We start from the raw sequence: 15,548 nt of genomic DNA on the forward strand, positions 1-15,548 counted from the left end.
TGTAAGGATTGCTAGAATCAGTAGAAATTAAGCTGAAAGAGCCTTTGTTTTGTCAAAATAGCTGTAACCAGCAGTTTTGTTTTATTATGGTACTGTATTTTAAAAAGGCCTAAAAAAATAGTGACCTGTAAAGATTTATAAAGTTCTGTTTCCTTTCTTAACTGTACATGTTCTGACAAGAACGTCATGTGAATATTAAATTTTTTGCTTCCAAAAAATTTTCACTTATGTTTTAAGTTGTAGGGACTTTTGCGGGCGGCGGGATGGTGGTGTTGAGGATGACTTGCTTAGTTTTGTTCATTTTTCTCGGCCATAACTATCATTAGGGAATTTCAAATATAACCCTGAAATATCAAAAATGACTTGAATGGATTTCTCTGTGCTTTTTCTTGTGGTAGAAAAGGCCCTGCGTGGATTATATTTAAAGGAGTTAAAATATACTTCTAGTAACCACAAAAAAAATTTCATTTTTATGGGATTGTGTTTAATCATTTGTTCAACACGTAGAGAAATGCTGGTAAAATATAAATCGCTCCTCTTTAAAGCCATCATTTTACTCTAGTCATGCTTTAGGAATTGACAGCAAGAGTCATTTCAGGAGATGAGCGTTTCTGAGTAAGGATTTATAGGAGTTTTGGGGGGGGCACGGTGAGTGTGAAAGACAAAGCAGTGTTAGTGTGGTTGGAGGGGCCAGATCAGACACGGTGTGTCCCCCCAGGTTCCGGGGCCCCCTTGGGCTCAGCCGTCCGCTAGCTGTGAGAACGGAGGCAGTGGCCTTCACTGGACGTCATCTGTAAACACGCATAGTAACAGCGGGGTCGCAGGCCCGGATGATGTTTATGAGAATCATGTACAGAAGCATCTGCTCTTATGCCCAGCACAGAGAGCTTGTCCACTAGCACTGCTCCCTTCTCTCTGTCCTCCTTCCTGACGGTTCTCCTGTCTGCCGCTCTCACTTCTGCCTGAGCTGAGCAGAGGAGAGAGGCTGGAGGGAGGTGGGGGAGGAGGCTGAGGAAGGGAAAAGGTGAAATCATGATAAAATGGGTAACTTCAAACAGGTACTCGAGGATACCGCTCATGGCTTTGAAATCACCACAGCCTCTGGGTACACACTGGATTCCCCCACAGCAAGGCTCTAAAAGACCACTGTTCCTGGTGTCAGCAATCCCAGCCCTGTAATTTCCCTGAGAAAACCTTTCTGAAAAAGCACAAAGGTATATCTCCGGAAATGCCGAATTGCGTGTTGCTTATGAAAGCACCACACACCCCCCCCTCCCTAGAAGTAGTTTAACAGCTTCTGTAGTAACATACTTGAAATTGCTTCACCACGATGGCTGTCTTACAGGAAGAAAATCATTATGAAGTCTTATTTCTTATAGAAATGAAAACATGTTTATTATTTGTGTTAAGTTTTTATAACTAGGATTATGTGAATTTCCCCTTTTTTTGTAATTTGCTTTGATTTTGATAATATCTCCTAAATGTGTGTGCATTTGTTCATTTAAATGGCTGATTTAAAAAAAATATGTATGTATGTATATATATGTGGAGATGTAGGTAATTAGATAGTAGATACTATTAGCAACGTCATTACTGTATTTTTTACACTCTGATTTCAAATGCAGGCCACCTGAGTGTTCATAAACCTGAATTTAGGTAGAAGTAGTCTTCTAAAGAGGTCTCACATGCTTAAGAAATGTGAGGCTAATTTCCTCATGAGTCATTCATTTGTTTTCAACCTGCTATTTGAAACCTATTTCTAAGTTGGTGCAGTTAAGGACGGTGGTTTCCCCCTTAGCTGCAGTAGCAGGGTCAGTGTGAAACCAGTGGAGGACGGGGTGAGAGGTGGAGAGCGCTGCCACCACCACGGCTGTTCTCGCAGCCTCCCCACGTGAGGTCATTGTCGGTTGAACTATAGGAAACTGTTACATTCACCACTTTTGAGGTAGCAGTTTTAAATAGTTTAGCCTAAATATTGTATATATTTTTACCAGGAACCTCAGTGTGGCTGGTGGTATGAAGAATCTTGGGCAGGGTGCCAAGTATAGCTGGGTGGGGTGGGGGAAAGGGGGCGATGGAGGAGGTGAGGCAGTGGCTGGGTCCCTGGCGGCAGATTTAGATGACCTGCACGGGACCCATACATTCGGTGGTTCTGCAGGGCTTTCATGTATTATGACTTCATCTATAGTGTTCCTCCCAGAGGTGACATGGGACTCAGAGGTGACCCTGCTCTTCCCTGTGGGTGACCTGAGCGGGTGCCCCTTGTCTCCCAGCTGCTCCGTCCCTCAGTTCCTGATGTCTGGAATGGCAGGTGCAGCACCAGCGAGGACACAGACCTAGGTCCTCACATGGACCCCAGACGTCATCGGTCCTGCAGTGGAGACACAGAAACATAGCGTGTCAGCCATGATGTGAGTCATGAGTGCGTCAGTGGCGGAGGCTGACTCGCGTGGCTGCTGATTGGAACTCAGGGCACACACAGTGTGCACGACAGCACAGGCCTCAGGAGGGCGTTGGTGGTTGTAAAGGGGACGTGAATAATGAAGTGGATGGTGAAAGAGGAGTGGTAAAATAATTAACTTCTTTAATTTTGAAAAATCCTTAAGTTTCCCCAACTATAAATGGGGATAATTTCCTTCCTGTATTGTGAGGATTAAATGAAATGGTGATGTGAAAATGCTTTTGAAATTCTAAATCCTAAATGGGTATTATTTTATTGTGCTACATTGTACACTCTGAAGGTTGGGAAACATGGCTTGTTTCTCCCAGAATGCTTTAGGGTACGGTCGCCGTTCAGGGGGTGTTTGGTAGACTGAGAAGCATCTGGAGTGTTAACGCCCTGATTCAGTTCATTGTAATTTTAAAGCATCTTCTGCTTCTTATGCACTTTGCCATCTCGAAGTTTCCAGATAATTGAAATCTATTCTAGGTCTAAGAATGCATGCCTACAATTGAACGTTTCTATATGAAATTCATTTGCCGCAATGGCCTTTTATGAGTGGAACTGCATAGGAAACCACATGTATTCTATATTATGCACAATTGTTTTTGTCCATAATGAGAGAAATAACATGGACCTTTTGGGGGTTCCTTGTGTGGCATATTGAAATGACCAGCACATGTTCGGCTAGAGAAGCTGTAGCCTTCGAAGTATCAAAGATACTCCATTATATTTCATAATCCTGGTGAGAGCCAGTGGGGATGAGAGCGCGTCACCGGGCTGCACTCTAACCGTGCTGTCCTCTTCCGTTGCGTGGCTGCTTGTTTCTCAGTGAGGAGCTGGGAGAGTTCATGGAGATGAAAGGTGCCAGCAGCCCCGGGATTCTCGTGTTGACCACCGGCCTCAGCAAACCGTTCATGCGCCTGGATAAGTACCCCACGCTGCTCAAGGAGCTCGAGAGGCACATGGAGGTACTGCTTGTCACGGGTCTGCCACTTAGAGTCCTTAGCCGCTGTCAAAGAAATTATAATGAATGACTTATTTAGAGGCCAGAACCAACCAAAAGAGCTTACCAAGGGTTTTTAATTCAGAGGATTTTCAGAATGATTTTGTTAAATATTGTTTTTTCCCCCCTTATCCGTATCCCCGCTCTATACAAGCATTTGCTCCTTTATCTCCTCTCGCCCACTGCTGCTGCTAGAAATCCCAAAATGTAGAAATGCTAATAGCATTGTGGTGTCACATCAGGAATGCTCAGCTACAGATAATCGGGGGTGCCAAATCTCGGGTGTACAAGTCCTGTGTACACATGACTTGTGTTTATCTTTTGTCATCGGTATATATCATTACAATTTTAATACAGTTTTCCTTTCTTAAAATGTGTATATATATTTTTGACACCCTCTGTATTAAGTGCATAAGTTGTAGGGTAATATAGAGAAAGCATCATTTAATTAATGATACGTATTTATCTTATTTCTGAATAATAGGCCGTGGGCCTGGCAGAAATTTGGGTTCAAGTGATTGTCTTGGCTAGGGGTTAGTGAACTTTTTGTGCAAAGGGCAGGACTTCCATTCTTCTCATAGCTGCTCACCTCTGCCATTCTGCCTGAGTAGCAGAGGCTGTGCGTAAGGAGTGGCATGGTGTGTGCCATCTTCATTCACCACAGCAGACGGTGATTTCCTCACTCCTGCCCTTGGCTTCTCTCTTCCAAATTATCGTTTCCCCTAAGGCTACTGGCTCCATGATTCCCTTAAAGAATAAGAAGCGGCACTTTAATGCTGGGAAAATAGGACAGGTTTCAAGTTGAAAATTATTGGAAGAGCCAAGCTAGTCTACATAGTACCTTTTTAAGAAAAAGACTTTTCTTTACGATAAAGCTAATGGTATGTTTCTTTTATTCAAAGGATTATCATCCAGATAGACAAGATATTCAAAAATCCATGACTGCCTTCAAAAACCTTTCAGTAAGTAATTAAGCATATTATGGAGATTTTTCTCAGACGTTATCATGGCAAGTGAATGTAGAAAAATTGTTTATTCCCTAAAAAAGCGAGATGATAAAAGAAAAATTGTGAAGTATAATTTGAGTTTAATGAAATAAAAATAAATATATAGTAATTTCTTGGCTAGTAAATTCTCATGCTTTACTGGGCTGTGGACACCAGAAAAATGAAATAGTAATTATTTAAATTTTTAAAAGGCACCATATAATTGATGCTATAGCTACTTAAAAATGATTTAAACCTATTAGTGATAGAGTGTGAAATGGAATACTGGTGGTTCCATTTTATCTGTTGTGACGTTGTCAATGTTTCTGAAATATGTTCCTTATTTATAGCATAAGTGATACTTACTCTTTTTCCCCTCTCTTCTCAGTCTTCTATGTTGGCAGACACTAATAAAATCAGAAAATATTTTTCTTATCAAGGCTACATTTCTTCTTCTAAAATTGGCAAGATCTGCTATATTTTTCTAAAAGAGCGTTTCTAATTCCAAAGCGGTTGTGTGTTTTGCCTCTCTTTACTTTATTTCATACTTGAGAATTAAATAAATCGTTCAGTAGATTATCTGTCTTAAGAAAAGAAATAACATATGAAGCAATATGACAATTTGGGAAGTTTCTGTCTGTCAGAACAGTGTTCTTCTGTTTCTCTCAGGCCCAGTGTCAAGATGTACGGAAAAGGAAAGAGCTGGAGCTGCAGATCCTGACAGAAGCTATCCGGAGCTGGGAGGGAGATGACATTAAGACCCTGGGCAACGTCATTTACATGTCCCAGGTCATGATTCAGTGTGCCGGAAGTGAGGTACTGCAGCGTGTGTTCCATGATGGTTTCTGTTCCACTATGCGGAGAGTAGATGGGAACTGTGTTGCAAGAAACACATGAAGGGACACAAGCCATGTACTCTTGGACTAACCTGTTCTTATTCCAGTCTCTCAGTTTTTTCCCCTGAAACCATTAAAATGCCTTGGATAAAAATTGAGTTAAGAGCTGAACATAATTTGTATTAAATATATGTTTTCTAAATGCTTTTTAAGTTTCCTCAGTGACAATCAAGATTGTAGATACTTTAGAATGTTATGTTTTCATGGTCATATAATGCAAGATTATAAAGGAATATTAAATGATGACAATATTTAAAAGAACTATTTTATATCATAATTTATTGTCTACCTTTTGTCCTTTGCCAAATATAAATGTGGCTTCCAGTATATTAGAGAGCGTTAGCTGATTGTGTACTACTTGAGCAGTTTAGGTCTAGCCAAGATCAGTTATGATCAAAATCTGTATCAACTGAAAGATGGTGCCCAGTCAGGACTTTAGTTCCCTCATTCGGAATCCAGTTTTACAAATGTCTACCATAGAAGTACGTGTCTGACTGGGCACGGGCTCAGTACTAACACTGCCATTCTAGAAGATGTGTTTTCAGTGGTTAGGTCATTATCCTTTTCTATTATGTGTACTAATCGGCATCTGCTTATGGGAATCACAGTTATCTTACAGGTTTGGTTTCAGTGAGATGAGGCCAGATTCTTGTGATATCCCCTCACAGTGAAAATTGAGCAGTTTGTGTTTCAGTATTTACATGAGTTATATGTTCATTGGGTCACTAAGCTAGTACCTCTTTTTGAATTTTATTCTACCTGTAAAAAAATAATTAACATGATCAAAATGTGCTAATGACCCATTTCAAACATGAAATTCTTAGGGCAATAAGAAAACTGAAACTTACACTTTCAATATATATCCCTTCTTGCCTATAAAATTTTAAAAAGATATATGACCCCTCTAAGGTACAAATTTGGGTACCATTAGAAATCATGACTCTTTAATAGACTGCCTTGATCAAAAAACTCATATTTTCCAAAATTTTTTTAACTTACGCACTTTCAACTTTTATTTAAAAATCTATGGAAGCATTTCCCAAAGTGTTTTCTTTGTAATCCTAGATCTACAAAACATGAATCGGTGCTGCTCAAATAATGATTCAGAGTTGTTGTGATCATGACTGAAAAGGTTGTGATCAGTTGTAAAGGTTTCTTTTTGACAGGGCTTCTCAGAACCTGTGCTCTGAATATTCACAGTGTATGTTATGCGTCTTCAAGAGGGGAACATAATAAGTAGTTTTCAACAACTTCTTTAAGATATAGAACCTCCTTTTCAAGGCGTTTTGGAAATGTCTAATGTTCTGAGGAGTCTGCTTGGGGATACTGCTTCCTAATGTTATTTCACTTTCGTGGGCAGCGGGCAAACGGCAGCTTGTGACAAGGGCTGTGTGCGTTTGTTTCTCTTTTTGAGTCTCCTTTGAGGTTGGGAGTTTTTGTCCTTCAGTTGTGGTCTCTCTTCACCTTATTGAAGCGAATGAGTTTTAATAATACATAAATAATGGTTTTTAAGTCTTTCATGTAAACTAGATAAAGTTTATGGCATGGATACAAACAACACTGAATTGATGTATCAGGAGTTTTAGGGAAGTGCCAGAAGTTATTAAGAGACCAAAATTGATTTTAACATTTTATCCGGCCTATCTTTTAGCGTGAAGGGTCCACCTGTTACCCCCACCCCACTAAACTTTTACAAGTTCTTCTGTTCTATTTTCTCTCAATCACAAAAAGAAAATTTTAGACTCATTAAAAAGAGTTAGTGATAGAGCTGAACTCCTTAACCACATTTTTAAAAAAGATGTTACATGGGCTACTTGTCGAAGAATTCACTGTAATTTTGTTTCCATTTAATTTAGCTAATAAAATTTGGTAGAGAGAAATACCTAAGCCAGAAATAAAGTATAATGTTTCATAAAGCCTAATATAAATATTTGTTCTCACATCTTTAAGAATATATTTTTTAAAAAATTATTTAGGTTTCTTTGTTCTTTTATATTAGGACAAGAATGAAAGATACCTTCTACTTTTCCCGAATATTTTGCTAATGTTGTCTGCCAGTCCTAGGATGAGTGGCTTTATCTATCAGGTAAAACACATTTTAAATTTACATTTCATTGTTTATTTTGGATCTAAGAATCATTTCCAGGCATATTTTGAATTTTTGCATTAAATACTACATGTATCTGTTCATGTGTTGTGCGTAGTGTTGTGTGTAGCGTGTTATACATTGAAATACGCACATACAGCCACTCAGGCCACCAGTATGTCCTGTTTTCCCGCTCTGCACAATTTCCTGAGTGCTGTGACCCAGTCTATGTATCGTCAAGATTTATTTCTGGCTTTGAGGGACATTAAAAAGCATTAAATCCATCAACAACTGAAATGCTCTATCCACTGCTGTTGCTTTGCTAGGTTAAATACAGTCACGCAGCTTTATTTCTGTAGGACTTCTCAAAGCTACTGATACACTTTTGTATACTCTGCCTCTCGGAAAGGAGTGCGCAGTGTGTGGCGTTCTGCCCGCAGCGTTCATCTGACACAGGAGGCCCAGGGACTGTCTAATGTCCCCCCGCCTGGGCCCTGCTGCCCTGCTGGACTGGATCCTTCCAGTCCTGAGCTGTGGGGTGTTCAGCAGCAGCTCTGGCCTTCTGCCCAACAGGTATCAGGGGCTCTCCTCTCGTAACATTGCCAGTGTCCTCTGCGGGGCAGCACTTTCGCCTCACCTTGCTGGGAGCTGCCACTGTCGGAGGTACCGAGAGAGCTCTGCTTCTTCGCAGCTTGGCCCCAAACACTGACAGACTTGGTTGGCCACTGGGTACCACGGTGTATCCATGGAGACATTTAGTCCACGCTGATCCGTCTACCTAACCCCAGGCGCCGTGATCAGCTAGGCTACTGAGGCAAGAAGGGTTATCACTGGCAATATAGCCACAACGCAATCATTGGACCAGGAAAGCCTGATTGTAGTTTTTATGTTTTAATCCTGTACTCCAACATTAAAAATAAATGGCACAGGCTGTTTGAACCTGGGGATGTTTTCTTAAGGGTGGACGTTTTCGACAGGACCAAATATCAGGGACCTTTTGGCGTGAACCAAATGTCTTGGTGGGCATTTTGGACAGAACCAAATGTCCTGCAATGCTGTTTGCAGCCCCTTTTTGGTATCTCCATCAACATTTTCCACTTCGGTTCCAGGGTCCTCCGTTTCAGAACGGGCAGGTTGGCTGCTGTTGTCTGTATTTTGTGCAGCGCCTGCACAAGTACTGACTGACTCCCCATCTGCTAGACAACCAAGAATAACTGTTGTACTATTCCTCTTGCTCCAATTTCCCCCCTTATTTTGTCTTCAAGCATGGAACTTCCTCTGCATTTCTCTGAGGCAAATCAGTCTTCCTTTCCACAAACACATCATTGAAAATAGCTACCATAGACTCTTATTTTTTTTTAATCATAATGTGTAATGTTTTTGTATCCTTGTGTGTATGTTTAGAGTAACTTATAAGATGGGATTTATTTTTGTTTTAGTTTGCTGCTCTATACCCGTTTGCTGGCTCAATTTCTTGATTATAGTATTACGATTTCTTATTTGAGATAGAGGTTTTTGCATTATATGTGCATCTGGTACAAACAAAAGAGCTTTTGTGGTTTACAAATGCAGTTCTGCCATTTCTAAAATCATTTAGTATTTACTTTAATAATGGTACCTTCTTTACTACAAAAGCACTGATTTTTTTTTTTTTTTGTGGGGGGTGTCTTTTTTAGGGAAAGCTACCAACGACAGGAATGACAATCACAAAGCTTGAGGACAGCGAAAATCATAGGAATGCATTTGAAATATCAGGTGACGGGCACAAACTTTGTGAATGCTGCCTGTCACGGTGACGAGACAGCTTGCCATTTGTGTGCAGAATTGTGTGGACTCGTTCAGAGGCTGCTGCTCACGCGCTGTGAAATTGTATTGTGGGTGTGGGCATGTGCACGTGTGTGCTTTCTACCTGTTTCCCATTTCAGCCTGTTTTTCCATCTCTTCTAGGGAGCATGATTGAGCGGATATTGGTGTCATGCAATAACCAGCAGGATCTCCATGAATGGGTGGACCATCTACAGAAGCAAACAAAAGTGACATCTGTCGGCAATCCCCCTATTAAACCTCATTCTGTGCCGTCTCATACAGTAAGGACCCTGATACTTCTAAACTCCAGGGGCAGCTTTTGGTTGACTTATCAGCAAGTGATCAAGTAGATTAAAACATAATTGATATCTGGATCAAGAATGCATGATACTTGCCTGGTATTTCTCTGCAAAAGTTTGCTTGTCTCCATCAAATAGTGAATCGCTTCACAGTGATCACGCTGGTGAAACAGCCCTAAGTTGTGCTTCCTCACACAGTTCAGCCTCAGGCAGGAGGCTGCTTCTGTGCTCACAGTTGGCCTCGAGGACCAACTTAGGGGGGCTTTTCAATGGAGACCTCAAAGGCCTTTGCTCCATAGATGCTTTTTCTCGAGAATTTTAACTATATTCTGTTTCATCAAAGAACAAAAACAAGTATTTATGGTGATGGAAAGGACGAGATTCATACTGAAGGCATTAATGTGTAATTTTTGTTTCATTGTTTTTATTTTAAGAAGTCCATTAGTCTTGTGCTTAGAAAAGCTCAACAGGTCTTTGACTTTTCAGATACTTAACATTTCAAAATAGATCAGTGTTTAAAACTTCTCTTTATTGGTGTTTGTTGCTTAAGATATTGAATCGTTTTAACATTTACCATCTTTATCAAACAATATTGAAGAACCAGGCACAGCTTTTTACAAATGACTTATAATTACATAGCATTTCCAGTTGGTAGGTTTTTCTCACATCCTTGTTAGGTTGTTATGAACTTTATTAGGACTTTTCCTATCACATTGTTCACTTCCGCTTTCGTTATTCTTAGCATTAAAGTTTTAGCTTAAAGGGTAACATCCTGATCACCGTATCGTCTTACTCGAATTCCCTCAACAGGTTGGAAGCTAAAACTACTCACTTGCTTTAGCTGATGTTTCGCTTTGAATGGCTCTGCCGTTTGAAACTTCTCCATACTTGAAAAAATACTAAACATGCTTAACTTTCATAGGACTAAATTTATTCCAAAGACGTGTACGTACTTGTGTGTTTATAAAGAAAAATGGATGTGCTTTTCATTCCAATTGTCAGTAACAGCCTGAAACTAAACATTATAAAATTTTATATCAAATAAACGTGTGCTCTATATTTGGACCCTGGCCTCTCATACGCCTTTTCATGTCACCCAGTGGCAAGGGAGGGAGGGCCCCCCATCAGCAGGGAGTTGCACGTCCCCACCGTGTGGAGGGCACTGTTGCTCACACACAGGCTTCTGAAATGTGCATTCTTCTTAGGGAGTTTCTTTTGGGGGAATTGTGTATTCTCCCTGTGACCTGGCTGTATCCAGCTGGAATAATATTCTAATTGTAGCATAAAGCATACCTCTTTTGACTTTTTCAAGTAAGGAAAAACACCAAATATTAATTACTGTGACAATTTTGCTAGAAGGGATGTTTTGCATAGTTTTCTCCTTTTGTGAATTATTTCGTTTGAAAAAACTTTTTTGTAGTTGTCATGCAGCATATTACAAGACACACAGCACCCACCAGGACAGGCATGTGGTTATTGCAGAAAGCTGATTGCTTCTGTTCTTGAATACTGTGGCGTCAGCCAGTGCCGGGGTTTCCTTATGTTAAGCATGTGTTTAAAATGTTGTGCAGTTCTTGGTGATGATGATCTCACTCAGGTTTCCCGCTCACAGAACCACTCAGCTCTTTTCTCCTGTTAGGCACGCCTTACTGCTTTGGGCTAATTTGAGGTCATTGGCTAATTTTGAGTTAACTAAATTTATTTAACATTTTCTCCTCTAATTGTCAGTGTGATGGGTTTTCCAGGAATGTAGATCCCATTAATAACATTGTCGGACGAATTAGGTTTCTATAACTTTGTTTTGATTAAAGCTGATTGTTTTCCTGAGAAAATAACTTGTTTGATCCCAAGGGTTGGCAAAATTCTTTTGTAAAGAAATAAATAGTAAGTACTTTCAGCTTTACAAACAATATGGTCTCTGTTGCAGTTGTTTTTTTCTTTTGTAACTCAAAAGCAGCTATCAACAGGAATGGGCCTGGCTCTGTCCATTTTTAAAAAACAGAAACAAAAACGGCGTCAGGTCCTAGCTTTGCCCACCCCTAAATCACCAGATAGTGAGTAATACTGGACTGGGCAGGATTACCCTCCACCATAAGGGGAATGCCTATTCTTTTATAAAATTCTGATATCTATACTCAGTGAAATACCTCTTTGCAAATGTTACTCCATGGAGTAGAAGTGGTGGTGGAGAGTCCAGCTCTCAGACCCCGGCGTCCTGCTGCTTCCTGATGCAACTCTGGTCCTGGCCTGAAGCAGAACTTTGCGGGGAGCTCTGTGCTTGGCCCAGGCATCCCAAAACCAACTGCTTGCTGTCAGAGAAGCAAGAGAAATGATACCCTGGGGGTTACTTCACTGGGCCCGCTTTTCAAAATTAGTGTAGAATTAAGTGTATTTGGTCGAGTTCCTTTGATCGTGCAGGTTCTGATCTTGTTCTTTCTTGCTCTTCTCCCTGTGCAGCTCCCCTCCCATTCGATCACTCCATCCAGCAAGCATGCGGACAGCAAGCCGGTGCCGCTGACACCTGCCTATCACACGCTGCCCCACCCCTCCCACCACGGCACCCCACATACCACCATCAGTTGGGGGCCCCTGGAGCCCCCGAAGACCCCCAAGCCCTGGAGCCTGAGCTGTCTGCGACCTGCACCTCCCCTCCGGCCCTCGGCTGCTCTCTGCTACAAGGAGGTGAGGTCCATGTGAAAGCGAGCGTGACTTCGCAGTGGGATGTGTTCGGTTGGTCATTCTGTACTTTGTTCCAGAAATTCAGAAATACGGAAAATCACGCATTTCTATCTGACCAAAAATATACAGATTGGCTTCTTCAGAACTGTGAAGGGTGTGCCTTTATTCTTTTGTCATTCCCTTCTGCTACTTTGGGGGTCTGGGAGGCCCTTGAGAACCCTCATGGGGGGGCTCGTGAAGCATTGGACCTTTCCTCTGCCCTTCCCGGAGGGGCCTTTCTGTGCTCACTGTGGCCCTGCCTTGTTGCTGCCACCTGGAGGCTGAGGGAGTGGAAGGCGTCAGATGGGCTCCCTGTCGGCCTCCAGCTGAGCCTGAAATAACACTGGACTTCCAGTTCGTGACGGCTCTCACTTTATTTCTGCATGTTCTTCTGCTTTGCCTTATGAGCCTTTTTCAAGTTTGAGGTCTTGCCCAGGAACCCTACATTGTGTTACCAGAAGCTATCTGAGAAGAAAACATTTACAAATAAAAATGAAAAATTTGACAGCTCTTCTCTTTGTGTAAGAACTCACCGTGCACTCTGCTCTTTTCCATTCTAACCCACTGTTTTTATATGTATCATGTACAGTTAGTATGTGATTTCTACCCATGAATGTTCACAGTTTCCTACACTTTCATGCTAGGTTTTATACACTAAACCTGCTTCGATGAGGAAAGGAAGTGTCTTGAGAAATATGTTCTAATAAATATTAGCGCTTGAGGAAACTGATAGTTAAAATGATGATGTGATTATCATGACTGATCTTGAGTGAGTTGGGAATACGGTCATCGTGACGGTGAGCATGGTTGCCGTGTGTGCGTGCGAGAGTGAGTGTGGTTATGAGTGAGTGTGGTTATTAGCGTGAGTGTGACTAGTTATCACGAGTGAGCATGAATAGGGTTATTCTGTGAGCACACGAGCATGGTTATGCGTGAGTGTGGTTGTGCGTGGGTATGGTTATCATGAGTGATTGTGGTTATTTTGTGAGCACAAGTGTGAGCAGAGTGAGAATGGTTATGAGTGTGCGTATGCTTCTCGTGGCCGCGGATGTGAGCACAGTGGAGCGCTGGGGCCTGCGGCCAGTCTCCACGTCCGGCCAAGAGCCACGTCTGTCGAACATCTGGAGCAGACCCTCCCTCCATCCTTGCTGGTAGCCCTACGTATTTTTTTTTCTTTAAAAAAATTTTTTTTCACTTACAGTTGATATTTAGTATTATTTTATATTAGTTTCAGGTGTACAGCACAGTGGCTAGACATTTATGTAAGTTATGCAGTGATCCCCTGACTAGTCTAGTACCCACCTGGCACCATACGTTGTTGTTGCAGCATTGCCGACTGTATATTCCCTATGCTTTACTTTACGTCCCCGTGACTGTTTTGTAACTACCAATTTGTACTTCTTAATGCCTTCACCTTTTTCACCCAAACCCCCCCTGACTCCCTCCCATCTGGCAACCATCAGTTCTTTGTATCTATGAGTCTGTTACTGTTTTGTCCCATTTTATGTATGTATATATGCATTTACTTATTTACTTAAGACTTATTAACTATAGCTAACATACAATATCATATTAGTTTCAAGTGTACACCATAGTTATTCAGCATTTATATACCTAAAATGATCACCATGAGAAGTCTAGCAACCACCCGACAGCGTACCATGCTATCAAAAGCCCTAAGTATTTTAAAGCACATGGAAAAGTATACATAAATTGTAATTATTCCTTTACATTTTTTGTTCTTAATGAATTTTGTTTTTTTATGACAGATAGTCTTGCTGGCAATCATATGCCCAAGTCAGAAATTTTATCATGAGCAGCTACTTAAAAAATGTCGGTGTTTTGGATTTCCTACTTTAGTGTTTACAGGTGGCGCAGGCAAGCCCTGGTGGAGATTTCATTACTGGGGAGGAAAATCGGGGTAAAGAGTTAAGCAAAGGAGCGGAAAGGGTAAGGGAAGAGGTGTGGCCGAACAGGAGCATCTGGTTTTGGTAAATGGCTGCGGTTGCTCTGCTGGTGCCCGTGATGTAGAAAAGGTTTCACACGTTACGTATTGTCCAGTATTACTGAGCACCTCAAAACACTTGGTGAAAAGTGTTCTTACAAAGTGAGAGTGGCACAAAATGGGGCAGCCATCTCTGCCCAGGTTCAGGAATCAGGGCACCGTGTGTGTGGACATGTGCCCCCTGCACATGTGTGAGGTGCCGTGTCTGGGGCACTGCCCGGGCCTCCTCTCTATGCGCTTTGAATTAGAGAAGCCACAGGATACATGCTGTGTTCATTTCTTGGGGAACTGATTTCTGCTGCATTCCTAAGAGCTTTTTAAGTATTTATTTTTACAGAAAATATTTTAAAGAGAGACCTTCAAAAATCAACCTTTGTTCCTTGTGTGCTTCCATTCGGATGCATCCCAGAGCACACACCCCCTTTTGAGTCTTGGTTTCTCATTGTAAGATGCACAAATGTGTTCTGTAATTTAAGTGATGCAGAAGTTAGCCTTTTTTAGTATTGATGTGTACTACGTGCTTGACAATTGAAACCGTACCCACTCTCTTGGACTTCATCCTGCTCTCAGTTTCCCACCTGCATCTTCTGCACAGCTTTTAGAAGCTGTGTTACAGAGGTAAGAGGCAGACCGTTACATGGAACGTAGCTCTGAAGTAGCGTGAACTCGCCATGGGGAACGAGCCAGTGCTCTGTCTTTTGTGTGCATCTGCGCTCACAGCTGATAGGCTGATCCTACGCCCGCCTCTTTTCCCTTGAGGCTTCAAATATTTTCCTAAAAGAATCATCCTTTACCCCTTCCCTTTAAAAATAGCCTCGTTTCCTCATCGCTTTCTAGCTAGCTGCAGCAGATGGGTCTGCTCCAGAATTAGCAGCATGCATGGGTCTGAGCACGTGTCGCCAGCTGTCCTTTCTCTCTTCTCCAGAAGCCGTCAGCCTGCTGCAAACCTACATCACCTCTTCTGTGTGTGTCACGGTGCTGGTGGGTCTAAGTAAGATGAGGGTTTTTATCAGACAGTGCCCTATTGATTTTACGTTAATGCTCAGCAGCTGGCAAAGAAAAATCAAAAGTATGAGAGAAATAGGCAGCTCTTAACAGTGAGTGGCTGTAATGCAGTATTTCACACTTTCACAGCGACCCTTACTGATACGCCAATAAAAATCACTGTGGAAATTGTCACCCTCTTTTCCCCCTTTTTCTTTCCTTAGGATCTCAGTAAAAGTCCCAAGACCATGAAAAAACTGCTACCGAAGCGCAAACCTGAGCGGAAGCCCTCGGACGAAGAGTTTGCACTGAGGAAAAGTGA

The 15,548-nt window shown here is 41.7% G+C and overlaps 1 protein-coding gene across 13 annotated transcripts in view; it reads left to right on the top strand.

The window, feature by feature from the left end:
- ARHGEF7 (Rho guanine nucleotide exchange factor 7) overlaps positions 1-15,548 on the top strand; it is a 124,756-nt gene that overhangs the window by 89,863 nt on the left and 19,345 nt on the right. For all 13 annotated transcript variants that reach the window (XM_019746558.2, XM_019746559.2, XM_074329524.1 and 10 more), the window contains 8 exons: positions 3,273-3,411; positions 4,349-4,408; positions 5,102-5,248; positions 7,328-7,414; positions 9,091-9,169; positions 9,362-9,501; positions 11,977-12,201; positions 15,451-15,544. In XM_019746558.2, the coding sequence (XP_019602117.1) occupies positions 3,273-3,411; positions 4,349-4,408; positions 5,102-5,248; positions 7,328-7,414; positions 9,091-9,169; positions 9,362-9,501; positions 11,977-12,201; positions 15,451-15,544 (971 nt within the window). The remainder of the gene's footprint in view (positions 1-3,272; positions 3,412-4,348; positions 4,409-5,101; positions 5,249-7,327; positions 7,415-9,090; positions 9,170-9,361; positions 9,502-11,976; positions 12,202-15,450; positions 15,545-15,548) is intronic.

The sequence above is a fragment of the Rhinolophus sinicus genome, linkage group LG04 (genome assembly GCF_036562045.2).
Source record: "Rhinolophus sinicus isolate RSC01 linkage group LG04, ASM3656204v1, whole genome shotgun sequence".
Taxonomy (NCBI): Eukaryota; Metazoa; Chordata; class Mammalia; order Chiroptera; family Rhinolophidae; genus Rhinolophus; species Rhinolophus sinicus.